The 22,006-nt window shown below is 39.1% G+C and overlaps 1 protein-coding gene across 30 annotated transcripts in view; it reads right to left on the reverse strand.

Annotated features, from left to right (window-relative positions):
- Nucleotides 1–22,006, reverse strand: part of SGIP1 (SH3GL interacting endocytic adaptor 1) — a 207,391-nt gene that overhangs the window by 87,014 nt on the left and 98,371 nt on the right. For all 30 annotated transcript variants that reach the window (XM_032302807.1, XM_032302809.1, XM_032302808.1 and 27 more), the window contains 3 exons: nucleotides 19,225–19,281; nucleotides 15,215–15,269; nucleotides 14,326–14,501 (listed from right to left, as the gene is read on the reverse strand). In XM_032302807.1, the coding sequence (XP_032158698.1) occupies nucleotides 14,326–14,501; nucleotides 15,215–15,269; nucleotides 19,225–19,281 (288 nt within the window). The remainder of the gene's footprint in view (nucleotides 1–14,325; nucleotides 14,502–15,214; nucleotides 15,270–19,224; nucleotides 19,282–22,006) is intronic.

Below are 22,006 nucleotides of genomic sequence, written 5' to 3' on the forward strand. Positions count from 1 at the left end.
CAGCATTGGGATCTAGAAACAACATAGCTAAAAGCTCACAGATCACAGAACCTGGAAAATAACCTTGGATCTTTCCAAAGGAGAGTTACATAGATCATGTCCATCTATCATAGCAGGTCTCAAGGGATGAACTTTTCAGAATGTGAGTTTGTATTTCTAGGCATGATTTCAGACATTGGAATTAAAGTCTGATTAGAAGGTAAATTTCTTAGCCTTTTCTTAGAATTAAATATGTTATATTGAATTAGAATCAGAAGAATAAACATGAACATACAAATGATAAGGTTCTTTTCTCCTCCCCACACCTTCTCATTCCAGGCTTCATGGTGATTAAAACTTTTTTTTTTTTTAAAGATTTTATTTATTTATTTGAGAGAGAGAAAGAGCATGAGCAGAGGGAAGAGACCAAGGGAGAGGGAGAAACAGGCTCCCCGTGGAGCAGGGAGTCCGAAGTGGAGCCCAATCTCAGGACCCTGGGATCACAACCTGAGCCAAAGGCAGATGCCCAACCAACTAAGCCACCCAGGTACCCCAGGCTTCATGGTGATAAACCAATATATTGTTTTGCTTTCCTTGTTAGCAGCTGCGGATACCTAGGCTATGGCGTCTTGGCTTAAGGATTTCTTCAGAATGTTAAACAAATAAATAAAGAAAAAAAACCCTATAAGACAATTCTCCTTTGGGGAAAACAAAGATATTTCTTGATTTAAAATGAACTCATAGCATCAGAGTTCATTTTTAACTGTGGTAAAGATACTAAGAAAATTGGAAAAGAGATATATACCTTTAGGTACACATGTACATAGAAACAGAATGAATGAATTTTTGGACTAGACAAAACATATACCTAAAATATAATCCAGTGAATCATCTCTAGAGCAGGGATTTTCCTGTGCTAAAGCCTGAGAAAGTATCATTCTTTAACTTGCAAGCCTTGTTGAAATGTAGCTCGTCCTTATCCTGAATCACTTTCTTTTGCCAGCAGTCATTCAAGTTAGGTCTTGAAGCCTACATTTCTGCATAAGGGGCTCAAAAACAGCAACATTTACAGTAGAATTTAAGACCCAGAGCCAAAGCTAACAGAGGTGAATGAAGAAAAGTATACACCAGAATTTAGTGATCCTTGTCCAGAGGTTTTGTGCTCAAATTCATCCCTGCACTCTTAACAAGGAACCAGCTGCCATGAAAATTTTTGGCTTCAAGCTTCAGAAGAATGAAAACAAGACACAAAAAACCAAGTCTCACCTATAAACTTCTTAGAAGTCTGCAACTGTTTAACCTTACATATAAGATGGCTATATTTTGGATCTTTATATTTAATGAATGAGATTTTATTATAAATATAACCACTTCTTATCAGTTGTGTCTGGCAACAGAAGCAAAAGGATAATTTATTCATTTATTAAACCATTAACAGATATTTACTGGGTGCCTAATAAAAACCAGACACTATTCTAGACATGGGTGAACAAAACAACAGGAACAATAAACAAAAAAAAAAAACTCTGATGAGCTTATTCTGGGGATCAGAGGAAGGAGATAGACAATAAATAATAAGCATAACAAATGAAGCAAAATATTTGGTATTTTAGAAGATGATAAATACAATTTTTAAAGGCAGAGCAAATAGAGGTTTGAGAATGCCAAAGTAGAGAGTTCCATGATTTTTAATAAGGTGGTCAGGGTAAGCCACTGAGCTCATGACTTGAACAAGCAGCTGAGGTGGAGAGGAGGATCTCACACTACAGCTTTCTGGGGGAAACAGGCACAGCCAAGGAGCCAGGGAAGAGTGGAATAAGAAGGGAGAGTGGTGGGTGTTAGCCTGAAGGTTGGTGGTGTCCACACCATGATGGTCTTGAAGGCCACTGCAAGGACCCTGGCTTTACTCTCTTCCAATGCCGCTTACTGCTCTCCCTTCTTAGGAGTTCCCCAGGGTGGAGGTTTAGTCAGCGTTGGTTGCTGAGAAGAGGCATAGATGACATAGAGGAAGCAACCTCAGAGAATGCCTGCTTGTGACATGAACCACCATTTTTCATTACTCTTTGGAAGCTGACTTTGATTTCCCAAATATCAAGTTAAAACAGAACACAGAGATGGGTTTCAAATAGGTTAGGAAGTGGAAAGGGAGTTTGTGCTGAGCAAAACCGAGTGAGGCCACCATTCCAACTTCCTTCCTGTCTGTTGGTCACTTAAGGACAAGTGGTTCATACAGGCTCACCAACCCTGTACTCCCGCTGCGCTCCTAGCCAAGTCAAATGATGTCTCCTCAGGCCCATGGACAGTTAGTAGCTATGTTTTAGACAGAAAGAAATCTCACTTCATTCTGTTCATTCTGAAATTTCCCCCAGTCTCCAAAGAGACATTTTCTGACATAATGAGTGTGAGTGATTCACACTCTAAGGGTTTTTTTTTTTTTTTTCCTAAAACAATTAAAAAGTACATCCATTGCTGTAGATTATTTCTGGCCCTAAAAAAAAAAAAAAAATTCTCCTTCAAAGGACAAAGGGATAGATACTTTTTTCTTATACTGTTATATTTATTTTTGTACTATTATTCATACACTTATAGAAACTTCTTAGGACGAAAATAAATATATTATTAAAAAGATAATACAGTGTGTACCACTAAGTGACTGAAACACGAGGCCTTAGGAGAACAGACATCTCACTAGATATGTGGGATCAGGGAAGAGAATTATGACAAAGTGCTAGCACTCCCAGAAAAGAAGGGCACATTAATAAACTTAAAAAAAGAACTTGCAAGCTGGAAGAAAGTTATTGTTCATATTATTCATCCATCTAATAATGGAGAAAAGCAGGTGAATTGAAAGGGGAAGGATCAAAGAAATGGAGAGCCATAAATCTGCCCTTTTTCTAAAATACTGTGAGGAATGTAAGTTGCATTTTTGTGACAGTGAAACACCAAGTTCCATATAATTTCTCATAGTGAAGAGCATCTACCCATCCAACCAATCTGTAAGTATTTTCTAAGCTCCTGCTCCAAGCCATTCAATGTTGTAAGTTCTTGAGGGAAGGCCCCCTTCCCTCAAGGGGGGTTTGAACCTGTAGCATCTGGGGGCAGGATCACTTATCCTAAATCCAACAATTACTGAATTGTTCACAATTATGCTTCTGCTAAATTTATTTTTCAAATTGATTGCTTCATTACAGAGCCCATTCTACCCTGATTATGGCCATTGGCTAATAAAAATAGTTTTAAATTCTAAATTCTACACCAATAGGACTAACACAGCCACGGCAAAAGAATGATATAAAAATTGGCCTTTTTGATTATGATCAGCATTATAATTAAAAGCATGTAATTAAAAAAGAAGCACGTTATTCAAGAATTTCCTGCCTCCGGTCAAGGACATCTTCACATTTTTATGTGTTAAAATTGTGGGTATACCGTCTCAGATTTTAAGCTGGTAACAGAAAATGAGGCTTTTAGGTCTCTAATCCTGGTAGTCAGGTTTCTGTCCCTCCCATCCCCCATTGGGTCACGTTGTCTGAGATAGTAGAACAAGATGGAAGAATCTGGAGTTATGCAAGGAAATTTTGATTCTTACACCTCACAGAGGGGAGCAAAAGACCGTGTGCTCAGAGGGCCCAACTAGCAGTAACTGAAGAAATAATGACAAAGGCAATCCAGATTGAATTCATATTCTGCTCATTTTCAAGAAGATCAAAATATACAGCGCAGAGATTTCTTCTGACCAGCACAGGATGGGCAGGAAAGGTATGGAAAAAATGGTATTTTTATTTTAAAGGTCAGGAAATGGAAGCAATAGAGAATTCACTAGGAAAAATATAATTGGTAACGAAGGAAAGAACAAACACATCTCAGATATGAAACTAATTCTTCTGTAGATAGTCATGGCCTATCAGAATGCAGGAAAGAGAACAACATATATTGAAAAAGGAAGGTCCTACCCAGTTCTCCATCTATACTTCTCTGTAAGGCCTAGAACAACAAAAAAAGTGTTACATCTTATGTGCCAGCTGGAAGATTTTGGTCAGACTGCCTGTAGTTCTGTCTGGAGGGGGCATCTCAGACTACATCAGGAATATGAAATCTGGTCACTGTGTTGGCTGAGTATTTGGAAATGGGGAGTGGCAGCTCATGTGCCCCTGTGTTTGATATCCCTGGTCTAGACCCAACCAAGATCATGTTTGCCCTCTGAAGCTCTCCTTGAAGAGTGGAACCCAAGCTGAGCCTCTGGTCTCCCAACTAGCTGTGCTTGACGTCTGTGCTGAGCACTTAGCATCAGAATGCATACAATCATTAGCCTCCCTTTGCACCGTGCAGCAATCCTACCAGGAGCGCATGCCAGTGTGTAGGAGACTCAAGCTTTCCTCCCCCACAGATGACTCTTTGTTTTTACTGAACTCAATGGGGTGCTGAACCTTCTGCCAAAGTGAGGACAGGAAAGGGGGTGGTGTTACCAAGCAGCAGCGAATTCATGGATTTTACTCACTGGCAGGCTAATTTGGGGGTGGCAGGGTGGGTGGGCCACCTGGAATAGGCAAACAGTACCAGACTGTCTCCAGTTCAAAGCTATCTCCCTCTCCCCATATTTTTTGATTAAATAACTCCGTTATGGATTGCAAATCACCAGGAACAAGCTTAAACTAATAGCTCCTTCAGAAGGTCGTGCCATAGGGGAGAGAGAGGAGGCACCAGCAGCCATGCCACCTAGTCCCATATCAGTTCTTTCTTCTTTCTCTCTTTCTCTTTTTCTTTTTCTCTTTCTTCTTTTCTTTCTTTCTCACTTGTCTTTTCCTTTTTTCCTTCCTTCCTTCCTTCCATCCTTCCTTCCTTCCTTCCTTCCCTCCTTCCTTGTAGGCTCCGGACCACTGTGAAGCCAAGTGTGAGCTCAAACTCATGACCATGAGATCAAGACCTGAGCCAAGATCAAGAGTTGGGCACTTAACCAACTGAGCCACCCAGACCCGCCTTTCACATCCTCTCTATCAGCCCTCTTCTCCTTGACTTTGCTCAAGTCTTCCCTCGCTATTTTTATTTTATTTCTCACTCCCACAAGTCTCTTAATTTAAGGAGAAGCAGAGATGAAAAGGGAGGCCAGGGAGACAGACAACTCACTGGGCATTTTGCAGCACAATCTCATGTTCTTTTTATCAATCCTGACAAGATGGATATTTCTGGTCCCATTTTACAGACTTGGTACTGAGGCTCCCATGTTAAGGAACTTGCTCACGAACGCAGATCATAAGATACAGACTCAAAAGCCTGTGCTCTTCCTACTTAACCAATATTCTTCAAGAAAATGTTCTCTTTCTTGGTCCCCTTACCATATCCCCAACTTGCCCATAAAACAGAGCTTCTCACAGAGGCTCTTGAGTCAGAAGACACAACAAAGTATTCATACTGAGAGGGATTTAAAGACAACAGAATCATTAGACTCCTACTCTGGGGATGAAAAAACCTACTGTGTTTTTAACTTGGCAGAAAGGAGGCAGATGCTGGAGTTCAAGTCCTGGTCATCAAACCTTTAGCAGCCTCTCGATCTTTCTGAGTTGATTGTTTCTGTAAAATGGGGTGACCCCCCCACCTCTCTTCCTGCTTAGTAGTGTGGCTGCTCATTCCATCTTCCTGATCATGACAGCACATATAAAATGTTAACTATAGTTATAATGAAACTTTAACATAAAAAATAACTTTCTTGCTTGATTAGGGGAACTGAAATATGAGTCATAGAAAATGAGATCTCATTTCTTTACAATTAAAACAAAGGTGTATGAGGTCTTAGTATAAAATGACATTTAATAAAGTAGAAATCACACATGACATGACAGCAATCAAGGCTGACTGACCTGTCAGCCCAGCCCATTTACGAAACATCTCCGTTGGGCTTTATATGCATAAAGCTACTTACAAAATACTAAGCACTTTACTGTCTTACTTCCTTAATCCTTGCTCTCTTGTCACACAGAATGGCATAGGAGGTACCACAGAAGGTTAGGTCTATGGATTGGAGGCGGGGGCGGGGAGAAAGCCTGGGAGGTGGGCTTCTGAGATGGGATCAAGAGCCCTTGAGGGACCATCAAAGGGATAGCCTTCAAAGGGCTTGTGAGTCCTCAGAAGCTGTGTGTAAGATGTTTTAGAGGAGCTAATGAACTTTTTATTTTTTCCTGGAAAGAGAGCTAATGACTTTTATCAAAAGTAGGATAATGTAGTGTATAGGAGTTCTGAATTAGAAATCAGAACTTCTGGGTTTAAATTCCAGAACTTTGCTTATTAGTTGTGACATCTAGGGTGAGTTTAATTAATCCTTCCATGCCTTAAATTTCTCACCTGTAAAAGGAGGGTAATAATAGTACCTATCTTGTAGGGTTGTTATGAGGATGAACGAGTTAATACGTGTAAAGCATCTGACACAGTTACACTCAGATATTCACAGCTGCTACCACCACTAGCACCATCACCATCATGAGTTCTCAGAGGATCCATGAACTTAAAGGATGTTGACGAGTATTCACCATGAATACCCTGTTGTTCTGATTCATAATAGTTAGGATTTACGAAACATCTCCGTTGGGCTTTATATGCATAAAGTTACTTACAAAATACTAAGCACTTTACTGTCTTACTTCCTTAATCCTTACACAGACCCTATGAGGTGACTAGTAGCAGTGTTAACCTCATTTTACACTTGATTAAGTCTTGACCGAGGCTTAAAGGTTTAAGTAACTTGCCCAGGGTCACGTGAGTAATGAGTACGGAGCCAGGATGCAAACTTCATTCTGACTTCCTCCATAGCCAAAATTCTCAGTCAGTACAGAACTGAACACTTCTGGTTCAAGACAGCTTCTCCAGGTCAGCCCACAGTGATTTGCAGCTTACCAAAACACAAACGTAAAGGCAGCAAGGGCAGCACAGGAGAAAAGGAAAAGATGCTGAAGCAGCAAGAATGAAACTGTAACATTTGTCTTCTCACGTCCCTGAAAGCTGCGGGAACCACAAGTTTCTAAAGGACCTAGTGAGCGAAAAGCATGGCTGGAGCTATGTGGGAGAGAGCGTTACCTGTGGGTGCCCGGAGGAATAGAGGTGTCCACATCTGAGACCTGGGGAGTGGTGGGGAAACCAGGAGGCTCTGCCGTGGAGGTCAGAGGGGAAGCTAGCTGCAGAAGACCATAACTTCAATCTGGAAACTGAAGTGAACACAGGAGGGGGTTTGGCCCAACAAGGGGAAGTTCAGCTTCTGTGTGCTGCCAATGATGTTGCTTAGACATTGTTTTCTGATTGGTAAGCAGACGCTTACCTAGAAGGCTGGATAAAGCTTGCCCATTATTTGTGACTATTAGCCCTCAGTTCCTGACACATGGAAGGTTCTTACCAAATATTTGGTGAACTGATTTGAAGGGGAAGTGGGAAACGGTGTCAGTTCTCTCTGAAATAGTTTAGTGGGGAATGCACAGTACAGGATGCCAGTGTGAATGCTAGCCTTCAACAGTCTTCTCAAGAAGCACCATACCTGCTCGGGGAGTTTGATGGTATTCAAAACAGTTTAGGAATGCTTCAGGAATTTCCTCCAAGATAAGTTCACAGGAGTCACACAAGAAACAGTTATTTTATTCACTTGCCCAGTGTTATGCACAGGGCTATTAATGGACTTGGCTCTAAATGATTTTTGGCTATTTGGGTTTCCTGATTTATCACTATCAATGATATTATTTAAACTGTGCCCCAGGCTTTGCAGATCTTTCTGAGAACGAGGGAATGATCTCTAAATGTAGTAAGTATAATGATACTTCTTACATGTATTAACTCATTCAACCTTCACAATAGCCTTAAGGAGTTGGTACAGGAATTATCTTCACTTACAGATGAAGAAACCAAGGCATAGGTTTTATAACTTGCCCAAGGCCATGCATTTAAGAGGCAGAGACCAGTTGTTTGAATCACAGTAACATTATTGAAGAGTCCATCTCTAGCTCCCTCAAATGATCTAAAATGGAATTGTATTCAGTTGTATGTTGAGTTCTCATTTTGTTGCTTTTTGTAAAGGCATATTTTCTTAGAGTTCTATCTTCCACCCATTATTTTCTTTAACCACCTTCAGAGGACAATTTTACTTTTTAGGCACAAAGCCATTTTTGAAAGATATAATGAAGGTGTGCGCCTACCCTGCATGTAGGGAGAGCGGTACAAAGGGAGACAAACAGCAGACCCACTCACCTCCTGTCCCTGTTTCTACCCCTCCATTAGGAAGAGCGAGTTGTGTGTTGTATTCACGGAAAGGGATGGACATCCCCCCAAATCATCTTGTAAGGTAGGTATATGTTATTCCCATTTTAGACATGAAGAAACAGATGCAAATAGGTTGTAGAACCTGCCTCAGCAGTACTATGAACCAGGGGTTAGTTCAGGTTGTCAGATTCCATTGTCTTTCCCAGGATACACCAGCTCCTTCAGGGCATAAAGGTACAGAGCTTCTATTCGTGTTTAATGAAATATCAATCACAAATGTCCAGTATGAAAAAAAAAACCAAACCTGTCTTAAAGTTAGTTCCTTTAAAAGGTGGATCAGGTTTGGTTCTGAATTAAAGTCTAAGATACGCAAGAAATCCCTGAACCCTTTAGTGAATTCAAGCCTTGAGATGCAGATATATTATAATCCAAAACATGAAAACATAGAATGTTTTTAGAGCAGAAGACTGAAACTGGGAAAGGAAAGCCATGACTCTCAATCAAGGGAGAAAAAGATTTTTAAAAATTCGTATATATATATATAGACTAGTGTGGTAATTAATTTCATATTTCGACTTGCCTGGCCATGGGGTACCCAGAATAAATATTATTTCTCGGTATGTCTGTAAGGGTTAGATTAGCATTTGAATTGGTGAATTCAGGAAAGTAAGCCCCCTCCCCTATGTGGGTGGGCATTATGCAAATGTATTGAGAGCCTGAATAGAACAAAAGGCAGAGGAAGGAGGAATTCACCCCCCTTTTCTGTCTTACTGTTTGAGCTGGAACATCTCACCTCCTTCTGCTCTGGGATCAGGACTGTCAGCTCCCCTGTTCTCAGGCCCTTGGACTTTGAATGAATTACACCATCAGCTTTCCCGGGTCTCCACTTGGCAAAGGACATCTAGTGAGACTTCTTAGTCTCCATAATCACGTGAACCAATTTCTCATATCAAATTTCTTTACGCATGAGCACACACATGCACGTACACACGTGCACCCTGTTGGTTCTGTTTCTCTGGAGAACCCCAACACAACTAGTACTGAAGAGCCAAGAACTGCAAAGTACTAATTGTGCATCAGGTACCATGACTCAGATCTTCTGCATGCTTTGCGTTGAGCATTTGGTCATTTATTAAATAACACATGTTCTGCACTAAGCATGGGGTACAAAAAGCCAAAAAGATTTGACTTGCTAGAGACCAGCAATAATCTGCACAAACAGTCTGTAAGGACCATTATTAGCCTCACTCTACAGAAGAGGAAATAGAGGCTCATAATAATGATGGGGCTTTTCTAAGGTCACACAGGTAGAATGCTGTAGACTCCACAGCTGCTTCCTATTAACCCAAAATTCTAGAAAAAATTCTGTAGCTCGACAGACACAAAGCACTTGGAAAAGGTGATAACCCTAGGTGCTAGCACAAAGAAATAGTTACGGCAAATTAAACCCATCATTATCTCGGATAGGTTTTCTGGTCTGGCAGATTTAGGTAAAGCTGTAGACGTCTCTCAAATTCAGCGTCGTGTTTAACGAGCTTCCATCACTGGCTTGAACAAAATGGAAATACATGACCAGGATGAGAGCACAGGCAGGCAAACCATTGTAAGGGGACAAGGGAGAAACAGTGTGTTTTCAATGGATAAACAATCAGAGGCTGGTGACATGCCATAGTGTTCTGTCCTTGGCCTGGTCCAGCTCACACATTTGTTTATTCACTCACACACACAAGCTTTTATTGAATGGCAATGATATATAAAAGGCCCTAGGTCTGGTATAGAAAATTTAGGGTGGTCACCAAAGGTACCATAGATACTTCTCTTCAAAAGATCTTCTGGTAAATCAGCTGCCGGGAGTGCTATGGGCACAACCCTTTAGGCTCTGCCTCAGTGGCAGAGGGTCACCTCACCCAAGGTCATTCGCCTTCTGAGCTTGCCCGTATCAGAGTACAGACTGATGGGACAGTATAAAGGTTATTCCTCTTGGTCAAACTCTGGACAGCTCTGAAGGGTCATTCTAGTTCTAGAGTTCCCTGTCTGGTCAGCTCAGTTTGTTACTGGACATGCAGCACTGCTTAACTTCTCCTTCTTGCCCATCCTACTCCACAGGCGTGGAGCCCAAGGTCACTCCTTAATAAATATCCTGTACAGTAAACTTGAAGGTAGAAAAGGAGTGTTTTTGTCCCTTGTTAATCTTCAAAATAGCACAGCTACTCTCAAGGACAAAAGTTACACGGAGATAGCATTTGGGTTTAATAATTTCCTTCAACAGTGAAACAGCCTGCTTCAAAAAGCAGTGTTCTTTGCAAGATACAGGAAGCATTGTCGCTATTGGAAGATACAGGAAGCGTTGTCGCTATTGGAAGGGTCAATATCAACCAAACAAGCTGGTATTTTAATGAAATTTGTTTCTGTTCATTTGCTGCTGGCTAGCAGGCAGCACAGCATTACTCATGTTTAGAATTTAGTGATTAGAAATTTTTAAAAGGAAACATCCTGGGTTCAAAAGTTTCTATGAATAATTTGCAGGTAAATGGGGAAAAAATCCATTTCCTAATGAAATCCCAGTAAATGAGATTACTTAAGACACAGTGGAGAAACTGTCAGTGCCCATCACGATTCATTCACTCCTTTGTCTTTTTATAACAGAACTCTGAATTTTAGCTGGTTACATGTCTGTCCAGGCAAAGACTACATTTCCCAGACCCCCTTTCAGCTAACGTGGCCACTTAATTAAATTATGGCTTTGGTCGTGATGTTTGCAAACTCCCAGTAAAACCTTTAAAGGAAACTACTTGCCTTTTATTTTCTCTTTCCTCCATCCCAAAGCTGGACCACGGAGGTGATGGATGGTGGTAAGGCAAGCACAGGCTCAGAAAGGTGGGGCATTCATACAGAAAGTTTCTGGGTTCTCTAATAGTGCCTGGAGTAGGACTCTATCATGCATCTGATGTACCTATTAGCTTTGACTTTTACAGGGGAGAAAAGTAAACCACTGATTTTGTATAAGCTATTTCTTTTTTGGTCCCTGTTAAAGCAGCTTTACCAATATTCTAATTTGTATAGTTACCAACTCAACAACTCAAATGTGAGTGCTGTTCACGTTTTGGTCAGTCAGCACAATATCTTACCAGGATACCATAAGATGGAAGGAATAGAAATTAACATCCTTTCCTGTGAGTTAATCCTTGCATTATCCCCTCTTCTTTTTTAGAAAAAACCAAAAAAACAAAAAAACAAAAAACAAAAAAACCCTCTGCCCTGTCCCTCCCCGCATTATACTTTATTCCTATATAAAAACCAAAAGTCAAGGCAAGAACTGGATTGAAATTACATTTATTTGTCTATACAATGGGATTTCTGCCAACAATTAAAACCTTGATTTTCTATGCTGCTGATGCTTTGTTTTAGGGCGGAGTAATTTTCAGATAGATTTGTATTATGTATACACATAGCTATATATGATGCATCCATCCACCCAACCAACCATTCTTTTATGGAGTAATTTGGCCATGTAGTGTGTACAGGGAACTATTCAAATAAAATAAGAACCAATATATGATAAGAGATATCAAATGGGTTATAATTCATTGATTCATATTCACAGATGGATGAACAGAACAAATGAAGCACAACTTCATCTTAAAATTCCTTAAAAGAAATAGAAATTAAACATTGTTATGAATGACTTACCATTTGGAATTTCCTCTATTTCTATTAATGTAATGATTGATGCTTTTGTAACATTAAAACCATAGCCTATGTGAAATTGATAGAAATTGATACATTATTAACTAGCATAGGCTCTGTTTCTCTTTTTGCACCTGAATTCAGTGTAGACATGTAAATGTCTGATTGGCTGGCTGGAAACAACTAAAGTTGCATAAGGGATTTGCCATTTTTATCATGGCACTAACTGGATTTCAGAAGGTTTTTTCTACTTATCTGGTTCCAGAGGTAACATACTGCATATATCATTTGTGAACTACAGGTACTCGTGGGTTATCTAGGAAAGGGTAAGGATTCTAAAACCAAGAACATGTTCTCAGTTACAATTTCTCTTTTTACTTACGTATAATCAGAAACACATGTAACTTTTCCTAAAGGTACAAAAACAGCTCACTCCCCTATGCTAAATACCAAAAATCGCAAATAAGTGTGGGGGGGGGAGCGGGGATGCAGGGGTGGTGGTGGGTGGATCTAAGAGTCCCTTGGTTTGTGGCATTGCTGGTATGCAGAAGCAGCCTAACTCTGTAATTACTTTCCCAGGGTGTCCCCAGCTACTCTTCATACTGCTTTCCTGAAAATCTTTTTATCAGAGTCTTAACCACATCATGTCAAGACATTACCTTGAAAACAGGTGTTGAGAAGAGCTCAGACTAAACCTTCTTGCTGCACTGCCAGCAACATATCTGGTTGGAGAAATATCTGCCAGATGACTTGGGCATACGTATTCTTTTTGATAGAATTCTTTTTGATAGAATGATATTTGATAGAATCTATTCTTTTTGATAGAATTCTTTCTTCCCTAGACGCAACTAGCTTTCAGCAAATACATACAGACTGTCTTCAACTGTTCTAGTAAGTTTTCTTTCACATAAATTTGTCCATTTAATTCCATGATCTTATCTTCTGACACTTACCCCAGAGAGCATCCAAATGCCCACTAACTGTATTAGACCCTACAGAAAAGTGAATATAACCTGGTTTCAGGTGTTTAGGTAAATTTTTACAATTAACTTAAAAAATACAGTAAGTGAAAAATGATTTGAAATACGTCAACTGAAAAGTGAAAGTGTATGCATTGAAAATTCTTCTCTTACTAGAAATCACTGGTATTACAGACCAGCCTATGAGTTTATAATCTGTATTTTCCATTGCAGAACAGAAAGAAAACCAATATATTTCATGCCTCTTTTTTCAGGGAGACACCTTGAAATACCAAGTGAGTACGTGATTAAAAACTACCTGAAATATAATTTCCGGTGGTTGATTACTAATAGCAATCATTGTAATCATCACTAACAGTTGTGATAAAGGCCATTCATTATAAGCCCTAAGTTCTAAAGAAGGGATCATTATAGATTTTATTCATCCGAGCCAGGCAAATATTCATTCTCAAAGGATAGATGATTACAATTTCTCTAGAAAGTTTAGCTGAGATATTTTTAAAAGCATCTCAGAAATCGTTCAGCCTTTATTAACTACCTCTTTCAGGGAAGATGTTGTAGGAAGATCACATCTTTCTGAAGAAGATGCCAAGAACATATTAGCTGCTAGTTTGAGAACCTTCATCTACACTTCACAGCTACTTTTAGAAATAGTTGTAGCATTTATCAAATACCACCGAGAATACAGTATACATGTTGGAACTCAGAATTCAGCAGCTACAGAAATCTAGCAGGTGTGAACTGGGGGAATGGACAACAAATTGTAGAAATATACCAATTTGAATAATATATGTATATGTATAATATAAGTAATGTATAGGTATAATATAACTAATATAAGTAAGGTCTACCTACATTTTAGATGCCTAAAAGATGAGAGTATTTAAAACAACTTGATAATAAAATATAATAAATATTATGCATCTTAATATGTTTTTAGACTGTGATCTATGATATTAGATTAATATTTCTTGGGAGCATATAGCAATGAAAAGGTTGGGTTTTTAGCTTGTTTTTTTTAAGAAAAACAATTTCCTTGGCTTTCCTCGCATGAGTTTCTAGGTGTGGTACATAAAAAAGGGCACTAAGATATGTTTTTAAAAATCACTGTTAGTAAACATGTAAACTTCATATTGTTTTTAATTGCCTCAGAAGTAACTCTGGATAATCTTTTTGTTACTTTTTCCCTTCTTTTCAAATGCTTGCAGGAGGGTAAGTCAAAAAGAAATGTGGTTCCATGCATTTCTACCATTTTGAAAAGCACAAGAACTGCAATATAAAATCAGCATAGTTTTCTAACATAGAATGAGCTGTTTAAGTTTGACAAAGTTCATAAAAGGGTGGCCATACGCAGCCTCCAGCTTAGAGTTTCTGATCTACTTAATGCATCTGAGTGGAACACAGCTGTCTGTGCAGACTCATCAAAGCTCGAAATAAAACCACTCACCACTGGTGATGGGGAAAGTGCGATGTTGCCTATGGATGCCTTCAGCTCATCCACGGTTGCAGTATTCTTAAGAATGTCTTTAGATTGCAATGGCTTAATCTTGATATTAAATTTCTTGTGGGACTCTTCTTCCTCTTCCGATTCGCTCGAAGAATAAAAGTGCTTTCCTTTGGTAGGTAGAACACAGTTAAAGATACATAACTCTTTTTCCTACTGAGAAACAATGATGAGTATAAGAGTGCTTGCACAAAGAGGCAGCAAAGGCAGCCTCAGAGGGCAGAAAAATCAAAGCAAAATACACAGACGAATAAAAAAGTAAATCGGAAAGCGTTTGCACTTATTCACCTCTCCTTGGAACATGATTAAGGATGGTGAATTTCCAGGAGCAAGAGTTTAATGTCCTACATTTTTGCAGCGGGTGGCCATTTGTGACGTCCCACTCAACACAAACCCTGACAGCCCATGTGAGCTTCCTCGTCTACCTAGAGAGCAGAGCCAGTCTCAGGACGATTTGTGAGGAATTTCAGTCTTCAGAGATGCTCTGCCCAGAGGTGGTTGGTGGGGAGGGCACAGGTGAGAGTATTTTCTAGCCACAACAAGTGACATGGTCTTATCAGGTTTTAGCAGACAACCCAATACCCGCAGTTTACACAATTGTTTCTCAGCACATTTTTCTCTTTCTCTTCTCTCTCTTTTCTATGAATAGACCAAGGCAAAATGCCTACTTGTTAGCATTCAGGCTGTTCTGTGCTGTTTATTCATTTCTAATATTAGGGGCAACAGGACTTGGGAAGCTTGAGTTATTTCAGCACCTTTTCAAAATCTGAACTTATCATACAGTTTTCTTAGAGAAAATAAAGATTATAATCAACAAATAAAGAAAGGATATAGCCGGGTTCCTCGGGTCTGATGCTGTAGCCTTCTTCATCCAGCTCAGGGGAGTTCTACAAAATATAAGCACAGATTAAGCCTTTATTATTCTGACAGTAATCAAGGAACTGTTCATTTTCCTTCTAGAGACTTCTATTTAAAGACATAGCTATGTGTCTTATTTTAGAAGGTGAGGATTTTAACCTTTGAAAGTGAATGCTGAGCAGTATATGTGTAGATATTTACTGAGGGGTACTTGGAGAGTCTTCCTATCAGAAAAACAAAGGATCCACTGTCAATGAAAGAAACATTCAAAGAGAATTTCTCATATGTTTCTTGTAAGCCAAGGACGGTGCTAGGCAACATGGGGGAAGACAAAAGGCAAACTATTTTTCCTCTGGAAAATGGAAAGGTATTTTGGTAAACAAAACATTTAAAAAAGTGAAATATAATACACAAATCATCTGTGAAAGGAGTCTGGAGGAAGAGGATGTTAAGGAAGCTTGAAGGAATCCAAGGGGTCTGTCTGTGCCTCTCAGGACAGATGGGGAGGGCAGGGGAGTTGGTGGTAAGAAAGAGGCTGTATTGAGACACCGAGGCAGGAATGGGGGAAGGGAGAGGCAACAGCAAAGACGACTGCCTGGAAAGGAAGCTGCACAGTGGGAGAACATCGGAAATAGACCACGGAGAGCCAAGGTGCTGAAGGAAGAATTCAAACTTGATGGAGCTACGGCAACTTCTCAGCGTAGAAAACAGCTTCCGAAGGTGTTTTGGAAGTATGCTTCAGGATAGACTGAGGGCAGAAGAAACTGGAGAAAGGAGATCTCATTCAAAATACTTGTGTCAATTCAGGGAAGATGTGCTAAGAGTACAGACCACGTTGGTGGTGGTGGGAAGTGATGGGAAGTCCTTACAGAAAGGACTTTTGTTATAAGAATAAGCTTGGTTCTTTGTAACATCTATCATGGGAGAAAAAGATGGGGAAGGGTCAAGAAGACCCCAAGATTTCTACTTTCAAGTCGCAGGTCACTGCTGGTATTCTTGACTGAACTGATTATAACAGCAGAAGACTAACATTTTTAAAGGGAGGAAAGATTAAAAAAAGAGTTTGCATGATTGGGATTAGTATTACCACTTTTGAGTTCCTATTATATGTGAAGTGCTGTGACCCACACTTTATTTCACTGAACCTTCATAACAATCCCATACAGAAAGAACTATTCCATTCACCAAGGAGGAAAGTAAGAGAAACAAGATGGCATTTCTCAAGGACATACACACCCGGCAAATGGCAGACCTGTGTGCCTTGACTCCAGGTATCTGAGACTATACCCTATCCCCTAGAAGGGTGAATGTGAAGCCATTCAAGGGTGGCTCTTCTAAAGGTGAGGTTATAGGCCTGGAAGTGAGAAAGGACAGAGCCAGAGAGAGAGATTTTGGAGTCACCGATGTCGTGAAAGTGCCATGACCATGGAGAGAAAGAAGCCCTGAATGCTAAGGGAAAGCCACCATTTCCTAAGCATTCATTGTCTCCCTCTTCAGTACTGAAGTTTACTTTTTTAAAAATGCAAGTGTGCTGAGGTCATTTCTCTGCTAAAAACTTGTCCCTGGCTTCTCACTGCACTTAGAATAAATGCCCAGTGCCTCTGTGTGGCCCACGGCTCAGGTCTGAGAGTCCCTTCCCTGATGCCCCTCAGCAGCACGGTCTTCTTTCCATTGTTAACTTTTATGTTCTGAATATACAAGCTCTTTCCCATTTCCGGGGTCCTCATAAATGCTGTTCTCTCCACCTGGAATTCTCTTCCCTCAAATGTGCAGCCAGTGAACCCCTTCTATACTTAAGGGCTCTGCTTAAAGGTCATATCCTCCCTGGGAGCCTTCCTTCTCTCACTTCTCTCTGCCAAAAGCAAGATGACATCATCTCTTAAGAATAAAACCTTTCTTATGACTTAGAGAAAGTGGTGTCTAATATAGAATTACCACAACAATTCCTTCATGACCTAATTAGTTTTCAGGACTGAAGGAATATGGGGGAAGTTATGCTTCATTTAAGGATTCACATGTTGACCAGAGATAGCATTAGAGTGTAGGGTTTAGATGTGTTAATATGTGATTTGATGAGTAATGTGGTATTTTTATGGTCATACTTCTTGTTTTCTTAGTGTATCCCAAAGGATAGGAATATTTTGCTTGTTTGCTTAGGGTATTTTTGTGTATTCAAGAATCCTGCAAAATACAAAAAAAAGTCTATCTAGATAAAGAAGGATTATCTGTGGGAAACTAAATCACATTTTCTTAATATTTAGTAGTTTCTCTTATAACATTAATTGTGAATTATTTGGATTTAGGGTAACATGGGAACTGGCATAGATTTTAGGGAGCTGGACTGCTAAAAATGTCTAAAAGGTCCCAATCTTGGGGAACAGATTTGAGAGGATCAGGTGATGGGGTTGACAGAGTGACATGCTTCAGAGTGGAGGGGTGGGAAGCATCAATAATTTAACCTGACTGAGCTTCAGCTTTCTTTTCTATGAAATGCAAATAATGTATTTGACTTTTAAGATGGTAAGGATTTCATAGCATTTAATATTATGACTGACTAATAGTGACTATCCAATAAGTGATGGTATTATTTATTGTAAAAATAAAATGATCATTAAGAAACGTGCAAAAGCTTTAACATCAAGATTAATTCTATGATAGGAGAGATTGGGTCAAGACATTCATGGATATACATGCAAAGGCATTTTGTAAGGTTGTGAACCTGGACACCTGCTGTACAATAGAAATGATCTTTGATGTGAATATGATTTATATATTTTATATGATTAAAAATCCAAGAATGACTATGGCTGTTCTGTTGAGGTTGGTGGAGTAGGTGTTGATGATGTAAATCAGTTTCTGGGGAAATCAGGTGGAGCGTTTAGGTCTCATCTGAGAGTCACCCTCACTCCCTGAAAGCAACAAGTGATTGTCATTTGACCTAGGAAAGAGTCTGTACCTTGAGGCTCTAGTAATTGTTTTGTGCTAAGGTCTGAATGTTTGTGTTCCCCCAAAATTGATATGTTGAAATCCAAACCCCAAAGTGATGGTATTAGGAAGTGGGGCCTTTGGGAGGTGATTAGGGCATTGGGGAAGAGCCATCATAGTTGGGGTTAGTGCTCTTGCAAAAGAGATCCCAGTGAGGTTACAGCTAAAAGGGGCCATCTGTGAACCAGAAAGTGGGCCCTCAACCCAGACACACCAGATATGAAATTTGCTGGCACCATGACCATGAACTTCTCAGCCTACACAACTGTTAGAAATAAATTTTTATTGCTTATAAGCCACTAAGTTATGGTATTTTTTGTTATAGCAGTCTGAATGGACTAAGACACTATGGAACCAAACCCCAGAAGTTAACTGACGTGACTTAAATCTCAAAGCCACTTAGAAAAAGAACCAGGATGGCAAAATCTGGAGATAATATTTTTTTTTTAAAGATTTTATTTATTTATTTGACAGAGAGAGATCACAGGTAGGAAGAGAGGCAGGCAGAGAGAGAGAGGAGGAAGCAGGCTCCCTGCTGAGCAGAGAGCCCGATGTGGGACTTGATCCCAGGACCCTGAGATCATGACCTGAGCCAAAGGCAGCGGCTTAACCCACTGAGCCACCCAGGCGCCCTGGAGATAATATTTTAAAAAGCATTTTTTAAAAACACACATCACAGGCTAGGCAGGTACTAAAATAACCTGCAAATAATTAGCTCATTGAATTCTTTCAATAATGTTATAAAGTAACTACTGAGTTAATTTCTGCTGGTCTGCAAACAACCATCCCAACAACCATTCCATAGTTGATATATGGAAGGGCTAGGTCTTGAACCCAGTGTAACAGACTCTAGTGCTCTTAACCTCTATACCACCTAAGTGTGTCAGGCACTGCCTAATGAGACAGAGAATGTTCACTTATTTCTATGTTCTATGAAAAGATCACCTCAACTCATTTTCAAATTGTGAAATAATAAAGAAAAAACAATCTGATACTCACGTATCTTTCCCAGTCAATTTCTGCATAAAATCCATTTGGTGCCCCATTGCTTTTCTTCTGCAATAAATTTGAAAATAAATTTAGAAGAGAAACATTTGAATTGAAAAAAAAAAAAAAGGAACAAAGAACACTTAACTCTTATCTGTATTTAGCAAGAGCTATCAAAATCCAGCACTGGAAAGACAAATTAGAGCAGCCTATTAAGCAACCACATTGGTGTAACTGAATGGTAAATTGAGCTGCCGTGACACTGCATAAAAGAGCTTACAGACTTATTTCACAAAAAACTGTAGGATACCAAAGTGTAGAGATGGTAATAGCTATCTGTTTAAATTTTATTCAGTAAAATTAAAAGTACCTACATTATAATTTAATCTTCTATACCTTCGGGGATATAATCATATATATATATATATATATGATATTTTGACTTCTATGTTGTTCTCATGTACAATTGTTCCCAACATGTCTAGAGAGTTCAAGTCATTAACTAATCTTCCTTTAGCTCCTCTAACACTGACTCAACTTTTCCCTAACCACCCCCTTGATAGAATGTAAAGAAAATCAACTGCAAGTTAATTTGGCTCCTTGGTATTAAAAATAGTATTGATCTTCTTTTCAAGTGGTCTTTCTTATCAAGTTATTAAAATAGGATTCAAGGATTGATTGTGGATTTCCGTTGTCTATGCGTTCTACACCTCCATGAACATACATCATTGAAAGATGACTAGATATCAGAATTACTCTCTCTGGATTCTATTCAAGTTCTACTTTAGCACCTAGAATAATCACGATAATGGCCACAAGCACTTGAGCAAGGACGTGGCATCTTACATGTGGAAATTTCTAAGATTCCTCCCTTTTTGTGAGCAAAGGACAAAAACACAAATCAGGTTGGTAATGGAGAGTCCATTCAACAACATTCCTGTACTTAGCACATAGAACAATGGTATGTCACCAAGCACTAGCAGATCTTAGAACGGCACATGTCAAATGGTGAAGCATGAGGTGTGAGGACAGGACTTCTAATTTTACAATCACAGATAAAGTCCACTGGAACTACAATGGGAACAGCTAACACTGAATTTGACAAATAGGTAGGAGAAGTAAGCCTTTTGTGTATGCATGGCACTAGAAAAGCCAATTAGAGGCAACCCAGTAACCATTGTCATTGGTTAGTACTTTTTGGACGTTGGACTGGGCATTCTAAGAACAAGCAGTTTTATTACGGTGAACAGTGGGTAAGGCATAGATATTGTGTTCATGCTCCTCTCTTCCTCTACACCAGAGTGTGCAAATACAAGAACTCTGCTCTTCCAGCACCCAGGCACATAGGCTCTGTGACTCTCTTCTTCTTTATTTTGCTCCTGACAAAGATTATATACATACTTTGTCAGACTATACCATTTTAGGCCTTCTCACAGAATTGCCTTTATTGGATTAGTGTTTTGGTGATATTCTCCCTATTTTGAACAAAGGGAATTTTTAAAACCTGCCACATCAACCTTGTACCTCTACAAGCTATGCAGCTAAGGACATGGTCCATTACATAATGTGCTATCTAATAATAACAGATCTCTCCCATGGAGAATGGGCATGGTTCCTATTTTCTTTTTAAATTCCTACTTCACCAATCTGTTTCCAAATGACTTCTTTGCAAAATTCTCCAAATCTTTCTTCACAAGTATATTAATAAATTCAATATAGAAATTTAATTTATAATAATGGGAAATAAAATGAACTAAGTTGATTCCAAAGAACGAAACTCATGAATTTTGTGATCACTGTAGTATTATTATTAATATATATTTTGGTTCTTAAACAATTTTTCAAAACAAAGGATTGTTATCTAAAAACCAAACAGATTAGGTAAATTACTGTGTTCAATATTCCAGTTGGCTTCCATAATAGTCTCATCTCCATAACCAAAGCCCTTTACAACCCAGATAGTTTGTATGTTCAGCTAAATAAATAAATAAGTATGTGTGCATACATGCGTGTGTGTGTATGTGTGTGTGTGTGTGTGTATGTGTGTGTGTGTATCTTTCCTGAGAACATATATTCAACATTATGGATAAAAGTTCCTGAATTTTCTAGACCTGGGCTGAGTGAAAATTTTCCCAGTTTCCATGGAAACTGATATGGAAGATTGAGATGAAGAGAAAGTAAAACCTATAAAAAGAAAATTTCTTTAAACTAGGAACACTTTCAACATATATACCAAACACGAACAACAAGTCATAAACAATACATTTTGGGGCAGAGTCACCACATATGCACGCGCACACACGGCTTTATCAGAGGAACTGATAATCTGGACTCATTCACACTAGCAGACTCTTACAGATATATTTGGTTTCACAAGTGGAAATTATCAAGTTAAAGCTTGGCTAGAGGCTGGCTGAAATTCTTCTGGTCAAACCCCAAGAGAAAAAGCAATTCTCCTGGTTAAACCACTGAAGCAAGGAAGAGCTCATACTAGTAAAAAGGAAGGGAATGGCTCTTTCAGTTGGAAAACACTGAGGAAGCAAGAAAGAATACAACTACAAAAATATCATTTAAACACTAGGCTTCATAGTAAAAGCAATATTGGATACTCACTAACACATAAACAGTGATTTTTATCTTGGAGTTGAAGTTGTGTTTTCTTTTACTTTTTTCTTTTCTATATTTTTTTAAACCCTACATTAACATAAGTAACTTTTCTAATTTGAATATACGACTCTGATCTAATTGAGGCTCATATCAATGTTAGTCATGCTTTAATAGGTATTTTACTTTA

This window comes from Mustela erminea, chromosome 10 (assembly GCF_009829155.1).
Source record: "Mustela erminea isolate mMusErm1 chromosome 10, mMusErm1.Pri, whole genome shotgun sequence".
NCBI lineage: Eukaryota > Metazoa > Chordata > Mammalia > Carnivora > Mustelidae > Mustela > Mustela erminea.